The 17,959-nt window shown below is 38.3% G+C and overlaps 1 protein-coding gene across 1 annotated transcript in view; it reads right to left on the bottom strand.

Moving 5' to 3' along the window:
- ME1 (malic enzyme 1) overlaps window positions 1-17,959 on the bottom strand; it is a 187,657-nt gene that overhangs the window by 134,069 nt on the left and 35,629 nt on the right. Inside the window, exon 2 of the mRNA XM_080389484.1 lies at window positions 3,719-3,852. Within this exon, the coding sequence (XP_080245610.1) occupies window positions 3,719-3,852 (134 nt within the window). The remainder of the gene's footprint in view (window positions 1-3,718; window positions 3,853-17,959) is intronic.

Below are 17,959 nucleotides of genomic sequence, written 5' to 3'. Positions count from 1 at the left end.
CTCCTGTTACTGGCTTCCTTTTTGCCAGGCATACTGGGCAATATATTTGCTGCTGTTTCACATTCATTTTGTGTACAAACTCTTGGTATTTCAGAATGCAGCAATTCCATGCTGAAAGTCAGCAAGGGAGTTTCAGCGGTGCCAAAACATGGCATGCCATGGTACTGTCAGCTTGGCTTGATGGATTTACACACATCCTCTTTCCAATCGAAACCAGAGCCAGCTACAATCCTGCCAGTGCAAGATGCTCTCATACACAGCATTAATGTTTCATCAGACTATACCCTTCTGTCTAAGGTACTTAACAGCTTCCACCTCTGCAATATTCAAATGCTTGTACTCAATCTTCTGTATTTGGACATAAACCATGCAGGTATACACATGACAGCAAATTTGAGCTCTACAAGGAAAACAACAGCTTCCCTTCATCTCTTTTCAATCACTGCACCTATGGGAGTGAAGACTATGCCAGATGCATACTGGAAAAAAAATAAAATTCTAGAATTAGTATATTTACATTCAGTAGAAGGCAACACCTGCACGCTCTTAGGCAAGGTTGTCCTTCAGCACCTGCCTGTACAGGGAGCGCTTGAGATTTCCTTTCAAGTTCCAGTTAAAATAGTCAATGTCTTCTGGCATTCTCCATCAGTGAAGGCATTCAAGGAGTAACTGCGGTAGGATCGCAGTCACTCTTCCCTTTAAAATGCTTCGATACAAATGTAAATACAGGGACCAGAGTTCACATATTTCCTTGAAGGACTGAGCTCACACATGTAATGCACATGTTCTCAGAGCAGGGTCTCTACTGACACACCACAATAAAATTGTCAGACACCTGACTTACCAACACAGCTGCAAATAACATTTCACATGTGCACGTTTTTCCATGCTCAATTCACACAAGCGTTTTATCTCTGCAAAGGAGCCCAAGATGCAACCGTTGATAGGCTTAAAAGGAAGCATCTTCTGCGTGCTGATGTTACCAAGTCTTTCAATCAGTGGTCTTAAATATAAACTTACACATGTAATGAACAAATGATTTTATTTTGCTAAAAACTGGAGAAAACACCACAGCAATATAATGCCCCACTAATACAAGAGGCAAATGTTTTTTTATCACAATGTGGCGTGACATGAATAGTCAATCTTGGCCTGCTAGGTGTTCACATAGAATACAAATATGACTTCTTAAAGAAACAGTTTCATTTGAGGGGGACTTGTGGATTTATACAAATTTAATTGTTTAAGGACCAGCCTGATTTCATTTACACAAATCTGCATTGATCAAAGATTACCTCTTATTTTTTAACTGCTGTGGACCTGCATCACGCAATCATAGACTGGCTAAGGTTGAAAGTGACCTTTGGAGTTCCCACACCCAATCCCCTGCTCAAAGCAGTCAACGAGAGCAGGTTGTCCAGGAGCATGTTCACTCAGGATTTTAATATCTCCAAGGTTGGAGACTCCATCCCAGCTCACCCTGCATTATAAATGCAGCCACACAGTTTATTCCGACTAAAATTATGGCTGGACCAAAAATTATGGTTGAGAAAACACCACTGCTACACGCCACAGGATAAGACTGGTAAATAAACATAGCTTTTAATTTTTTTTTCTTTTGTTAATTAATAAATTCTTAATTGAAGTATTTTGACTAGTGATCACACAGTAAGAACGACTAACTTTTCATAGTTTCAAGTTATTCCTATGAACCAAAGACTTACTAGTTTTCTCAAAGTACATCACTAAACCCTATTAACAACAACACATTTGCACTGCAAAGCTGCACAGTAAAATATAACCTTTATACCAAAAAAAAGACGTTATACTAAAAACTGGCTTTATGGTATAAAATGGCAAGCTAAAGCCTAATGCTCAAGACACACGGATGTAATATGTTTATGTTTGTACTTCTGTTTTAAGAATGTCTGGTCACAGAAGAAGGAAATAAATTTCTTCCATACCCAACTATTTATCTGGAAAAGAGAAAGTGCAAAAGAACACTCATAGGTAGGAAATAATGATATTGAGGTTTTGTTTAATTAATTACATACAGTCATTAAGCTTAAAAGGGACAGATTTTGGGGGAAAAAAAGCACCTGAAGCAAATGGCTTCTGGAAAGCCTTTTTATTTACATTTATTTCTAAACATAGTTATATTTATTTATACTTGTGTATTATTTGTGTCTATCATACATGCATTAAGTGTACTCAAAAAAAAAAAAAGGGTTTTTTTCCTTCCCCACCCCCAAGACAGACAGATTTTTCTTTCCTTTCTTTTAACATGATAAAGCAAGTTTTCTGCAAAGTATTCCCACAATACTCAGAGACAGTTATTTTTATTTGATGAGTCCCAGTGCAATCAAAACTTCAGTATATGGTGTTTTATTGTGGTTCAAATCAAGCTTTTCATACTCTATCATTTAAAACTGACAGATTACTTCTTTTTTTCCTTTCCTGCAGAAATTCCTAATTTTAGTGAAAAGCCATTTAAATATCTACATTTTTTTTCTAAAACAATATTTAATTAATATTTTGGAAATACTGCTGCTCTCCTCTTGAATTTCACGTAGCTAGACTAGTAACTTTCAATCTCGAAGTTTTGAGAAATACAAGTCATTTTCTCCTATGACCTGAAGTAAGAGCAAAACTTCTTTGCTAGTTAAGAAAAACACACAATAATGGGGTAAAAGGCGTTTTGGTTTTTTTTTTTTCCCCTTGCTTTTAAGTTACAGGTAGAAAGAAATTCCAGCAATTCAAGTAGAATCAAACAACTGAAAAGGCCTTAAAGTTTTAAATGCCCTGAAACACATGAAATGACAAAGTGTATCATGAAGGGAATACTTCAAGGCAGAAGTAAGGAGGAGATGAGGACAGAAGGACAGAGACAGTTTTTTCCTATGGTAAAGTCAATGCTTGGTGGGGTCTCCATGAGATTTTACGCTTTGCTACATGCAAGATTCCAGCCTGGGAAGCTGCTACTCTTGTGCTAACTGACAATGCCCTCCCTGAGAGCATTTAGAACAGACAACACAGTCATGAGCTCTTCACTTACAAGGATGGCTGTGCTCATCCTATCCTGCCTCCCTAAAAAACAAAGATTGTGGCAACTTTAAATTATAGAAAAGCCTTGCTACCAACAGACAGGTATCTGAAAGCCATGTTATTGCATAGAAATAACAAGACAACCCACAACAGAGAAAAAAGCAAGGCATGGGGGTAAAAATAAAGTAGTAGCATCCTAGGACCTATAAAACACTGAGGGGGGAAAAACCCAACTATCTGAGTATTCATAAATGTTTAAAGCCCTCCACAGCTTTTTTCTTTAAAAAAAAAAATCAAACACAACAACACTACAGTACATACAGATTTTATATATTTGTTTTAATGCATATGTATCTATATGCATGTAAAAACGTTAGTGACTATTAGTTTCACTAAAACTTCAGAGTTCATTTGCTTCTGATGACCTTTGTATCATTTAGTTATTGAAATAATAAGTTCATGTGAACAGCACTGGAATATTGCAATTTAAAATTGGGAGTTGATTTTCTGAAGAAAGCATTCTAGCAAAAGTATGTATTTAGCTTAATGATTCCCAGCCATCAACCACCACAGCTTGAAAAAACCCCCACAACATTTCGTCTGTACTACCATAAAAAAGAAAAAAGGGATTATGGTTTGATAACTGGGGTAAAGTTTCATAGCCATACTTTACCGGTCTAGGTCAGATGTCAGTCTTTCAAAATTCTTCAGAATACCATAAACCTGGGCATCTTGACCAAGAAAGCAAGGTGGCAATAATCCATGAATATTCAACTGTTGTCTCTCCTCCAAGGTAAAAGCCATGCCCTGAAAAATAGAAAAATAAAAAACATTTTTTATACATATATATGAGATGCGTCCCTTTTGAGAAAATTCTGCAGCAAAATAAAGGACAGGTAAGGTCAGCATCCGAAAACGTAATTATTAAACAGAATTAATAATTATGCAATGATTTTGGAAAAAGTTTTTATTGAGTCATAAGAGAACAGGCCCGTACAGTACAATAACTTCAGCCCAGCACAGAATAAGTTAAGGACCTCTGACACTGCAGGACTATTACCAGTAAAAATATTAAGTTACAGCTGAAGAAGATGGGAGCAGTATATTCTCACTTACTGATTTGTTTGGCCACTTTCTAAACACAAAGCATGGATAATATTCATTTTCAGTGTAAACATTATGCTTTTGGTATCTGGAAAATTTTCAAGATCATTAGTATATCTCAGACGTTCATGTGAATTTTCAACAGAACTCTGTGATGCAATATAGTTATGTCTATCATTTTATAGTCAAAAAGCCTGATTGAGCACCTACTGAAGTCAGTCAACAGAAACATGGCCATAGCAATGCAAACTTGTTTTTCAAATTCAAATTCCATTACAGTAAGAAAAACCTATACAGACTGACTGGATTTCCTTTTCTGCATTCAGAAAAGACATGTAAAAGTATTTAGTATGTTACATCGGCAGTCACAGAATGCTCAACACTTACATCCAGCTTGTGGATTGACAGAGACTGCCAAACAGCTGCTTTTTAATAAGGTCTGTCTAAAATATCTTTGGAAATTACCCAAGCTATTGTAAGAAGCAGATGCCTTTACAGCAGAAACATGACCATGGGTTTAGCACACCAGTATCGAACAGCCTGACTGCCGATTTTTTGTTTTGCTGTGGCAACTACAGCCAGGCAGGACTGACGAATAGCATCAGACCTTTGATAGTTTTAGGGGATATAAAGAATGTCAGAGGAGTTTCTTCCATATGTGACTTATGAAATCTAAACATTGGCTTCACACTAGAGCCGCTGGTTGGTGGCTCCACACACGTTACAGCTCTCCTTTAGCATCGCCCTGCACTGCTTCTGTGGTAGAATCCGTACTGGCAGATCTGTCTTCGAGGTCTCTCTTAGGTTAACACCAAAAATGTCTATAATCTTTGCAACATGGTTATCACGTAGCTTAAACATATTCAAAAGTTAATGTACTAGAGATTAGATAGCATTCATTACTCTGTCAAGAAGATACACATATGTGTGTGTGTGTGTATACACATATATAGACAAGCCATTACACACTTACCTGATATTCAACACCTACTGTACCACTATATACAAAGTACATTGTTTTTTATGAAAAAATATCTGAGAAAACACCTTGGGCAATATGAAAGAGGAAAAAATGGCAATGGGAATGTTCCTGCATTTACTCTCCTGTGGAAAATAAATACAACTAAGATACTTTCACAACTACCTCTATAAATATACTTCTAAAATTTCTTTGTTTGTGCTACCATCAGAATTAGCTAGGACAACAAGTGATAGGAAAACCTAGGTAAAGAAAAAGCACAAATATAAAAGGCATCCTTCAGTGTACATTTGCACTACTCTTGCCTTTTCCAGAGAACAAATTCACGATCCCTTACACAACGCCATTACTGCCCTTCACACACCACCTAGTGAGTGATACAACATGATAAATTCATACCAGCTAGTTTGATTACCTGGACAGGCTTCTTTTCTATTTTCAGAAATAGCCACCTCACAGGGCTCATTCTTAAGAACAAAAGAATACTACAAAACCTTCCTGTCTTTTACTACTCTACACTTCATATACCATTCTTAATCTAAATAAATTTCAAGTGGTTATGTCATTGTTGCTTGGAAAAAAGTAGGAAAAAACAAACGCTTAAGGCAACCCCACCACACTATCTGTACTAAAATGTCATTAATCAAGTTATTACCCTAAAGTGAAATGATGACCCAAAAAAAGGAAAAGAAAAATTTCATAATGAACATTTGACAGAATATCAAACATTTCCAGAACATGCTTCCCCCACACATAGACATGGAGGGAAACCAAGTTTAATAAAGGTCAGTAACTGTTTTGCTATAGTTTTCCATGCACTCAAGATTTCAAAGGTTTCCAACAGCATACACAAACCCTGTCTTTTCTTGACCCTCCATGAATTTTCTGTGGCCAGATATGTAACGAGTGCCTTCAGCTGCTATCACATCTTGAAAAGACCATGGAAGAAGAGAAAGTCAACACTCCTCAGGAGTTTATTCAAAGTTGATCCCTCTTATCTCCGGTAGACTTTTCTTGGCTTTAAAAAAGCACACATAAAAGCTGTGCACGCGTGCTTACATGCACATACACTTCAGCATGAGTTCCAAATGGCTGGACTTTTGGGAGCTGCATAGTTTTAGTGGATTTCTCAGTGCTGGCAATGAAGTGGCAATCCAATTATTCTCTGCATCTCTCCCCTGTTACTACTAGTTAAATTTTCTGAAAGAATAACATTCACAAAGGTCTGTGTTTTCCTTCACTTTAGGAATAAGATATGTACTTTAATTACCACGATAAAGTTGCCCCTCTTACTGGAAAATAAATTTTATTTAGACACTGGAAAAGTTGATGCATCTTGCCAAGTGCCTTTCTAAAAAAGCACTTTGCCTTGGAATAGCATGTTTTCCACATATTGCTACAGCTTCTACAGTAAATGTTATTTTCTTTTGGACATTACTACAAAAATACAGCACCCATCCATACCTCCTGCTATACCTGGTTTGAAAATTCTCCACTTGCACAGTCTTATTTGGGACAGGTATTATGAATTTTTCAAATTTCTCAGATGGAATGTTAGTTCCTTTTCCCCCCTCAGGTACCATACACATTCTCGAAAGAATTATCATGAAAACATATCACCTGATGATATAATAAAAGACGGTCACTTTATGAAATATACGTATGCTATTTCATCTGCTTACAATAGAAAGAGCTCAGCTACATAAATGTTATGGTTTATGTCTAGATTTCTTCCACTAACTTCTCAGATTCTCGCTTCTACGTCAGCATTCTTGGGTTTCTCCTGTTTCAAGTGCCGTTTCCCAGGCATCCAGCAGAGAGGGCTCTAGGTCCAGCTTGGTTTACACGCTCCTTTCTCTTCCCCAGAGCTGCACTTTGTGCTCACCTGGACGAGACACACTTCCACCATCTAAAGTGCACCCCAACTGTAGCAAGAGCCGTGGGCATTCTTATTTTTCACTCTGAATTACAAATAAGTTGTCCAAGAAGAACAACGGTGTGACAATCTAAAAGCAGCACAAGGGCATGAGACCACAACCATAAATATTAACCTCTGCCTAAATCGTTTTGATATATTCACTGCTCTATGCCGTCAAAAGATAACATATCCAACATAGAAATTAAAAGTATAGTTATTATCAAGCCTCCCATGTAGGGGGTTGCAGTTCTTCAATGGTTGTGTTTATATGCTCCTTTATATGCTCTGGTTTTGGTAAAACCAAGTTGTGCTTCAACCCCCCATCATCCTCTTTTCTCACAAACTTTTTGGTCAAGCCATTGGGTTGGGTTTTTTTATTGTTCCTTAGACACAAATTCCCTCTTGCATTCTCAATTGTGCAGAAAGCTCTTTGAGTCTGTTTTTTCCATTTTCATTTTCAAGAAGTTCGACTCACTGCAAACGCATTTAATTCTGAATCCGTCTCTCCATTTGTAATGTTGTGAAGCTTTGTAATTGTAGCAGTGATTGCTATTACTGCAGATTACTCAGTAGTCTTTCATTATTTAATCTTTACAGGTTTATCAGCTCAGCTCTTAACTATATATTGTCTGCCCAGCCTCTCTTTTCCCCCCAAACCCCTCAACTACAAGATTGTTTTATCGTAACATATATACGTGTTCAGTTGCAGTACTGAAAAGCCATAAAACAGAATAAACAGCACAACATCATCTTGTATCAGATAGCTTTTTGCACTGGCTATCAATTGAATTCTCTGGCAGTGTTTGAGAAAACAGAGAGCACATTCAAAATATTTCAAGAGCTGTTTCAGCCTATGTTCAGACAAGTCTTACCCCTTAACGCAAATCAGATTGCATTGACATGGTTTTTGTTTAGATAGCACATCTGAAGCTCATCTAATTGCTAAGTTTATAAAGACTTCTTAAGAAAAAGACAGTGCACTAAAGTAATGTGTGTATCCTGTTTGCACACTAACAAGATTCAGCTTCACTAAAGGAGCCAGAACCATCTCCAAACAGTATTCATTGCAGGGATCCTCCCCCAGTTTCTTTCAGGACTTAGCCCTCTTTTGTTTCAGTAGGCCAAAATTTCTGGTTTTAGAAACTCCAACTCATTTAGGAAAAAAAAACTTATTTCCTTCTCTTGGCCTCACTGCAGGTATGCCGCAAAGCCATTAGGTTGACAGCATGCAGAAGGAGCAACATCCAAGGTTCTCTGACTCAGTGACTCTCTCCTCAGCCTCTGGTAGGAGAAGATCAAGACCCATAAAACTCCAGGTCATCCCTGGAACTAAGGAAACAATCATCAACACCAACATCCAAACTCAAGCGCCCACGTATATATTTGAGCTGACTGTGTCTGTGGAGGGGGGAGGGAAGAAATGAAGAGCAAGGTAAAAAGGTATAGCAAGGAGGTATATCTAGAAGTACCATCTATTCTACAAGAAAGAGATCTTTTGGATTGCTGTTCTAAGGTATTACTAAAGAAAAATCACACTCTCTGAAGTATTTTGGGAACAACAGGCAAGCAGGTTCATAATTGTCTCAGAGTCCATCAAAGAGTAAAAAACCTCTCCATTAAAAAACTCATTCTATGTATCTAAATCATAAAAGTAACCCTGAGCAGAGTAAAAGAGGTCAGGGAGCACTCTGCCAGGCAAAGCTCAGAGAAAATCCCACAGCTTCCTGAAATACAAGTCTGCTCAAGAGCTGAACCAATTCTTTGAACCAATGGACTTGTAGAACCCTACATTTCCATATTCTTAAAAAAAAAAAAAAAAAAAAAAAAAAAAAAAGGAAATGCAAACAAGATGAATGCTCTTGGCTAAAAGACCAAAAACATTCTCTGGTTACTGGAGAATAGGTTTTTTCCCCCCAAGATGTGTCAAATGACAAATCAGTAGTTGCCAGTCGCATATCACCCCTTACCGCTCACAGCATTTTACACACAAGGCTTCAGGAGAAATTCAACTGCAGAACTAGACACAGTCCTTAGGAAAGCATGATCTTTGATATGCATAACTAGTACTGTTAAGGAAGAACCCAAGTCAAAATTAATAAAACAATTTTCTTTTGCTTTATTTTAAGGAAAATCTCTTAGGCTGAGGAAGCAACAAAATGTATGTATAGTCCTGCTAGGTATGAGCTACTTAAAGAGTTTCAGGCACCCAAAATATCATAAGCCCCCTTAAGAACAGAATATTAAAAAAAAGCCAAAACCCAAAAAAACCCAAAATAGAACCGTGCAAAATTTTACATGCTCAAAGAATTTTTTATAAAATCTCTACAAAAATATAGCACACATGATTTATCAAGTGCTATAAGCTACATTTAAGTTTAATGATCTGCACTTCCAATTGAGATATTTTATATAATTAGTATTTTTAACAAACCACCTTAAAAACAGGCAAAAATCACATTTTACAATCATTTGCCTTCCATTTCGCATTTTTATTATCTGAACATGACTTCAGAGAAACCATACAAATACTTTAAATACTACATGCCCAACGCTCATTTCAAGGCACAATACCCCAGGAAATAGTTAGAATAACTAATCTGAGCGCACCCTGTGTAATAAACTCATTCTGCTGAAAACAAATGTGGTTCATGGCAAGGCACTGGGCTTGGAGCATTACATGTGGCTAAAGATGTTAGTGTTAGTTCTCTACCCATTCTTGTCATGACTGACAAAAAATATTATAAGCACAGGCGAGACTAATGCAGCTATCTGCGTGAACATCTCTTCTGCAGCCAGCACTTTAGGCCAGACTAGTCACACAAAGCATCCCTGCAGGTAAGGAGAGGGGAGTAATTTTTTAACGGTGCAAATTCACACAAATTTCTGTCACCGGGGATCTTCTTTTGGACCTGAGGAAAAATTTAGCTCTGCAAACCAACAATTTACATTAACTCAGAGCTTCACATGCCTTCTTAGGAATGATTTGTTGTAAAAACTATATGCAAAATACGGGCTTGAATAGCAGAATCCAATTTTGATGATAAAAAATCAGGATTATTAAAATTTTAGAGACAAAAAGTCACTTTTAAATGGTACTCTTGAAGACAAGGGAGAAAGATGTCAAATACAATTACAAGTTGGTAAGAAGAAAGGGTATGATCAGCAGCAGAAAGTTACCACAGTTTGAAGATGTGTAGTCTTGAGTTAAGAAATGAAAACTGAACATGAAAATGCAAACCTTCTGTTGTAACCCTCTGGTAACCCACACAGAAAAAAGCTCAATGAATTTTCAGAAGCAAAGATTAGCAACCATTTGCAAGGAAATCTTGTTTAAGATACTCTCAGACTGCAAGTAGAAAAGTCACTGATGAGACAGAACTGCCATTTAAAAAAAAAAACAACAAAACTACCGTAGTTTTTTTCCCCAAAACGATGCTCGGATCCCCACATGGGCATTTAGTGGGGCACATCAATCAGTTATGGATTATGCATTTTGGATTAAGGTTTAAAAATGGTATTAAAGTGGATTGCTAAATGGATTAGCAATCCACTCACTTCTTTGGCAGAGGAACTGTGGGTTTGTTGTCTTTACACAGTACCTAGCACACGGGTACCTTGGCCCAGAGCCGAGATCCCTAAACCAGCAGCGAATCCTGCTGCCAAGTGCCTGCACTGGAGCTTGGAAGGGCCAGGCACATACAGGTAACCACCCTGGCTGGCAGGGGGAAGGAGAAAGTCAGAAAAGGAGGACTGGTGAAGTGCGAACTGCAGAACCCAGTTTAGATAAAGGACTTGTGAACAGGCATACATCAGGACTTGTGAGACTGCAAGACACACTGAAGGTAAATAAAAAAAATAATAATAAAAAAAAGTTGTATAGTTGTATAGTTGATGGGCACAGCACTGACTGTATAAGCAAAGAAGGAACTGTCCTAGTTTCAACTACAAAATACCAAAAGGCAGAGGTTCTGGTTTATGCATATTTTTTAAACACAGCTTTTTAACAAGTATTTAAGTTGAAGAACTATATTCTGCCATTTGGCATTTATAATTTCAAGGCTGTTTTTCCAGAGTTGTGATTTATCTGCTGCAGCCTGTTGAATGCACAATTTTTTTGCAGTTTTCAGGAAAGCTGAGAGATCTGAAGTATATTCACAGCTCAATTCTAGGTCCATACGATTTTCAAAAGCCAACTTAAAAAGTCAACAGGGGAAACTGAAACAAAAGTCAAAACCAGCTTCCAACAAATAAAGGACAAATAAATACAGTAGCTAATAAACACATCCAGGGACTTACGACTCAAAACTGATGCAGATGGCCAGAAGGAAATCAGACTTCTCTTGGCAAATTCATCATGGGAATGTGTGGGCAGCTTGGCAGCCTTGCAGTGAGCTGATACAGTGATTGCATACAAGCATGATTCAGACCAGCACATCAGAAATGACTCATCATAGCATTTCTAATTTAGCAGCCTTCCTTTAACCTACTGTAAGCAATTATCTGAGTAAGTAAGCAAACCTAATTTAAGTAACTTTTTGTATATATGTTTTATTATACATATACGCAGTAAAATCTTTTTGCATTGCGCAATCCCTCCTCACGTTAAGTCTGTGAAGGCTGTATGACACAAACAGCAGACAATAACAAGCTGAACAGTAAAACAAGTCACCAAGATAATGATATATAAAAATATATCACATGCTGTAGTATAATGTAGGATGGGACTGAATCTAGTTAGACACTAAACTAGGTGTTCATATGCAACGTAGGTAGCTATCCCTTCCATGATAATTATAGAGTATTTAGTATTGATTAAAATAAAAAGCCTAAAGATCCAGCTCACCCTAGAATAGTTACCTCGTAGTCAGTAATTCCAACTGCTCCAATGACTATACCGACTATAGACCAAATTCAGATTTGTACACATAAGCACCTGCTGTCAGCTGAGAGGCTGGAAGGTGCTGGAGAAATCAACACTGAATAGCTCGTTATGGCAATGATATCAGCTATAAATCAGCTGCATAGGAGACCTGCACAGCAACAGATGAAAGCCAGGCACAACACTCCTCTGTATCTCAAAGGGCACTAGATGCTTACATGTGGACTGCTGCATCAAGCCCCGATTGTCCTTTTGACGCCTCAATCCACACGTCCCATTAAAAATCATCTTACCCTGAATCCTTCATATCATTACAGAAATTTTTCATCTAAAAGCAACCAAAAAATGCAAAAAACTAGAGCTGCATTTGTACGCTGGTTGTCTTAAAAGCATATTTCACATAATTTTAAAGACATAAAATTATCTACAAAGTACATGTAAGGGGACAGAAACGCCCAGCACCCCACCTCCCAAACCTGTACGTCTTACAGCACCTGCAGCTGAAATGGTTAAGATGCTCAGGGGGAGCTGTGTTAGAGCAAGATCTGCAGAGGTGCCTTGCCTCCCGCTTCTCAGGTGAGAGTAACAATCCCACAGTTTAGCAAGCATGAGCTGGTGTGAACGTGCTGCTCCATAGGCCCCCTTGTCCGTGGATAGAAAGTACCTTCCAGAACACAGGAGGCAACACTGTGCCCGCCGAGAGGCAGCATGTGAAGCCTCCCAAGATCTGCTGAGCTCCAGAGACAGGTCATGCTGCTCACTCCACAAGAGCTGAACAACTCCTCACACCCAGAGTCGCCAGCTGTGCACGAGGACCCCAGCACACGCTCCCCTCAAACCGCGCAACTCAGACCACATCCAGGGGGTGGCTGCTGCATCCAGACAAGGACTGTGGAGAGATACCTGATGAAACCAGGGGCCCTGAGGGACTTTCTGAACACCCAGCTCAAAGGCGCATCAGTACAAGCCCCTGGGGCTGCCCTCCCCAGGGCTGCTGCTCCCACCCGGGGGCTACAATGAACATGTGCATGAGCGAACTGCAAGCTGGCTCAACTGGCAGTTATCTGTAGTAGCTTGATTCTGTCAGTGATAACAGCTAAATTAATAACAGACTTACTAAACCACGCTGGTTGTGATCTGTATCTCCCCTGACTCAATCCCCTAGCAGGGACATCGCGCCTGGGCAGAGAGACCCGTCTCAGCTCTCTTGGTTGCTGCTTGCAGACAAGACCAAACAGCAGTGTGAAACACAGCTTAAACTGTAGAGCCAAAGCTGAACAAATATTCAGAGGGTTTTTTTTCGTCCATGGCTATTTCTGAGCCATTTTTATTAGTTTAAAACTCCCTTGGGATGTGTTGACCCTGCAAGAGGCCTACTTAGGAAAGCTCTGGCTATGGGAACTATTTGGAAGGAGACAACAGCAGTTTACAACATCGCTTTCCAATTTGTTGAACATATTTTTATGACAGATGACAATTTTCAACACAGTTTACCTATGCTATAGATTAAAAACACTTCAGAGCTCTAATCCCTTGGATGACTCATAGTAGCAAAATTAATCTTGTTAATTACTGTCTTCATCAATCTTGTCTGTCTTCTACAGATGTATCAAAGTGCAGCTGTATTTTTCAAAATAGAAATTATGGCCACAGGAATTAAAAATTTCATGCATGACAGTGATCTCGTTTTTAAATTAAAAAAATCACTAAGTTTTACTCAACCGTATCTGAAATTCTACTTAACAAGTTAATTCACATGTATAGTAGATGCTGTGAGTCAGTAGTGGTATAACTCTAATCAAGGATGCCTGCGATGCTGCCAGTGGAATAACATGGAATCTCTATTTCTGAGTGAATTTTAGACAAGCATAGTATCAGCTGATGTGAATATGTTGCTAACCAGAATGATTCCAAATAAAATGCCAAATAAAGGCTAACTGTAATAATTTTATAAAGTACAGTCTCCAAGTATGCAGTCTCCAATGCACAATATTTACATTTGAAAAATCAGATATTGAGAGTCAGTCATGATTTTCATGTAGGTAGAAGAGGAATTTCAATGGCTGCCAAAAATTCCATCTGTCTAAAATAAGTACTTAACCAAATACAGGTTAGTAAGCTGTGAAATCCTGAGGGGACTTCATAACCTGATATGCTTAACAGATTTTATTGTTGCCTTTCAGAGACTAAACAGATTACCAACTACCGGATTCTGGGCTTGTGATAAAACCGAGCAACAAATTTCTCTTCCCTAGCATGATAAATAACACAAATATTTTAGATAAATAAAAACTATAACACAGAGTTGCTTAGAGGATGGCAGAGGTCAATCTCAATGCTAAGGTCCTCGCTTCTAGCACTGCAATGGTATTAATGAAACCTAAAGAAACAGTCCAAGATAATGCAACACAAATGGACATGAGCAGAAAGAAATGGCAGAAGGCACCTTTCTGCAGAACGACTGCAAAGAAGGTGCAGACTTGAAGCTTGTTTGTGGGCAATTAAAAAAAAAAAAAAAAAAAAAGCATCTTCTACATTACGACAACTCAAAAAAGTAAATCTTTCCTCTGATGAGCTGGCTACTAAGTGCCTACTTGGCTTGCAGTTGCTGATACACAGATGCCTGACATCTATGTTTTCCTTCTCTCCCAGTTTCATCCCGGGTAGGTGCTTTTCTTGACCCATAGCTGCTCCTACCCATGTGGTCCTCAAGCTGAAAGATGACTACATGGCAACAGCTCCTTCCACACCTTTAACAGTACCAGCATCATCAGCTTGGGAGGATTCTCCCTACTGCATCGATGTGGTGACAGGGAGACTGGCCAACCTGATGAAACTTGAAGATTTGACCCAAGAGCCAAGGGTACTGAATTGTGCTGACATCAGTCACACAGATGATCAGATTACCCATGGGTAACATACTGTTTCACTGTGTCTAAAAGTTATGTGTCTATTTGAAATTAGTCCTCTGGGGACCCTCCACAAACTATGGAGAAAGACTGAGCGGGACTCTGGAAGGTACCCTTTTCTCTTTTTTGTACTATAATGTAAACAAGTATTTCAGACTAAATGCATGAGGTGAATACTTTCCATTGCCATAGGCAATCCAGGATTTCTAATACCACAGTCTATCACCTGTAAGTTTTTCGGTCATATGCAGTCATAGCATACATTGCATGCCTATCAATCATTTCCCATGCTACAGATTGCAACTTACTTTTCCTTTTGTTATCTCAGTCTAAGAGCTGGTAATACATGTATACATGAAAATGGCAAAGCCTATCCAAACCCTTTGTTTGGGGAGCCTGCTTCAACCAACCTTGGCATTTGTTCTCAGAATTCAGCAGTACATTAACACCAAACTGTACAATAAAATCAGTACATTAAACCCAAACTTTTGCAACGTGCAAAATCAACACTCTGAATGGACCTAATCTATAAGCACAGCCTTAATTGCTACCCAGCAGGTAGATATTTGTTCCATTCTTGCCATAACAGTAAATATCCTACTTGCAATATTCTCCTATAAGTAGAAATCTATTCCTTCTCACTGAAAAATCACTGAAAATTCATGTTATCACAAAATGACAAAGAACAATTGCCAAATTACAACTTTGAGTCAGCTGACCAGCAAATAGCAACAGATTCTCTTCTTTAATCACAAAGTAATCATTTAAAGTTGTACATAGGAATATATGTACATTTGTATCTATATATGTAATCTGTATTATTACCCTGTTTACATCTCTTTTTTTACAAAAAAAAAAGTTCATGTGCTTTAGGACAGAGGCCCATCAACGATCAGGTGACCATACAGCATCTGCTTCAGATGACATTAACTAGCTGTTTCAGCTGTAGTTCTGTTCTGTACAAGTGTCACAGTAAGAGCTAACAGAAATACTTAATTTTCTTTGGTGGAATACGCAAAAAGCTTTCATGTTTTAAAGTTCTGGTTTTGGTAGGATTTGTTTTCAGTATGTCAGCCTTTAACCCAAGTTAGTATCTTCATTTAATGTACCATGAAGTTTTGCAAGAGCACGGTGGCATATGGTACATCACAATATCCCACCAGCACCCACTATATGTTTCTTGGTCAAACCCAAATTTATATTTGCACATTGAAATAGAAGAACTAATGGGAAGTAGCTGCTACATGCCTTTGACAGAAAGGTATCTTTAAAGAGACAATCCTGCCCATAGGTATATTTTCCTTACTTGATTTATAATCTACAGCGTGATCAAGTTCCTATTCACATACCAAAATTTAGATGTCTTGATCTGTAAACTGAATCCCAGCTGATATCATTTCTAGTCAGCAATAGATCCAAGACTCAAATACAAACCTTCCCAACACATCCAATCTCAAATTCCTACTTACAATAAAGTAGTTGTCAGCTTTTCTTTAAACTGATTTATTCTTGCAATAAAAATATTGTGCAGTGCCCGTGCACATTTTACTTTTATCATCCAAATGTTTTGTAACCAAGTTTTCCAGAAAAGTCTCATCAAACCGATACTCAGCCTCTTAACGCAAGACCTGTTTTCTAAGTAACACAGATGACTTATTTTACTAATACCAGTACTGACTTGGACTGAACTGGGTGCAACAGCGTTTTCTTGCTGGAACTTCCCTCAAGTGAAACAGGTCTTCTGGATACATCCAGGCTATGCAACTCACTAGCAGAAATGGCTGGCTCCAGTGACATGCATGTGGAAAGCTAACATCAAATACCTAAACCTAAAAAAACATATGTACCCCCGATTTCTGGTCTAAGCATCAGCACAGCATCACTTACCCTCAATAAGCAAACAAATTGTAAGCAATCAGTGAAGCCTTGCAGACTAGGAACAAGAGGGAATAGCTCTTAAGTAACCCAAGTATCCCAGTCTCTAAAAGAAGCACCCACAGACAGATGTACTTCCCGTACTGACAATGGGTATTTAATGGGTATTGGGAAATGTGCAGGGCTATCAAGAACACTGCAGTTTCTCCCTCAAAAAAATATACAAGTGCATATGCAGAATTGCAGACCTTTCCCTGAAACCGTAATCACCAATCTCTTCCTTCCACAGCATCCCCAGAATTTATTGATGCTGCCACTCTGAAAAGTAACTTTTCCCTCCCTCCTTCTCCCCAGGCATCCCCAGCTGAAAAGAGCTTTGCGCTGCGCCTGTGAGGAGAGAAACAAAACTTCTAATTAAGACACACAGAAATGAGAGACAAGTATATGATGATTCCTTGAATAATATTGGAAAGATTGTAAGATATCTAGTATGCAGCTGTAGTACTGAACCACTCTACGATCACAGTTGACTTACACTACCCTGACATCCTAAGTCCAAGCAACCAGCCAGGTCTTACAACCTGGAAGACAAACTCTGGGCTTGCAATCTAACCACCTATCTTCGGATCAGCACTGTGCAACCATTAATTTCTCTCTTCTTAAAGGCAGTATCACATAACCAGTAACTGCAAACAATAAATCACACTGCCTTCTTCATTAAGCAAGTAGAAATGTTAGCTAACTTAATTGGCTTCAAAAAGAATTAATAAAAAAAAATGGTGAAAGATGGTATTACTAGGTCATTATACTTCACTTTCTGATAAACTATGCCAGACAGAGTTATATTACCTAAAATGTAATTTAATTTCCATGGCCTCAACCCTTATTTTCCAGACTATATCAGACGGCTATTCAAGAATGTAAAAAAAAAATATCTGTGTGGATAATAATGGTGAATGTTTTTATCATGTTTAATGCAAAAAACAAAAAAACACTCCCAAAAAACAACCACTCTGAACTTCACTATAAATCTGTGCCAAATACTTAATCCTTGACAGCTTTATGAAATGTTGGGGGCTATCCTACCACTCTTTTCCCTTTACAAAGTACAATACAGTGCAAGTGTAAAAGCAGGTGGCTTTTATAGTCAGAAACGAAAATACTAAGAAAAAAAAAAATCTTCAGATAACAGACCCATCTCTAACACCTCTGAAAAAGTGCATCATCAAGGGCCTCACAGGATTCTGACC

Source organism: Falco punctatus, assembly GCF_963210335.1.
Source record: "Falco punctatus genome assembly, chromosome: 5".
Lineage (NCBI taxonomy): Eukaryota > Metazoa > Chordata > Aves > Falconiformes > Falconidae > Falco > Falco punctatus.
Note: the sequence above shows the minus strand (reverse complement) of the source record. Positions and strands in the feature narration are given on the sequence as shown.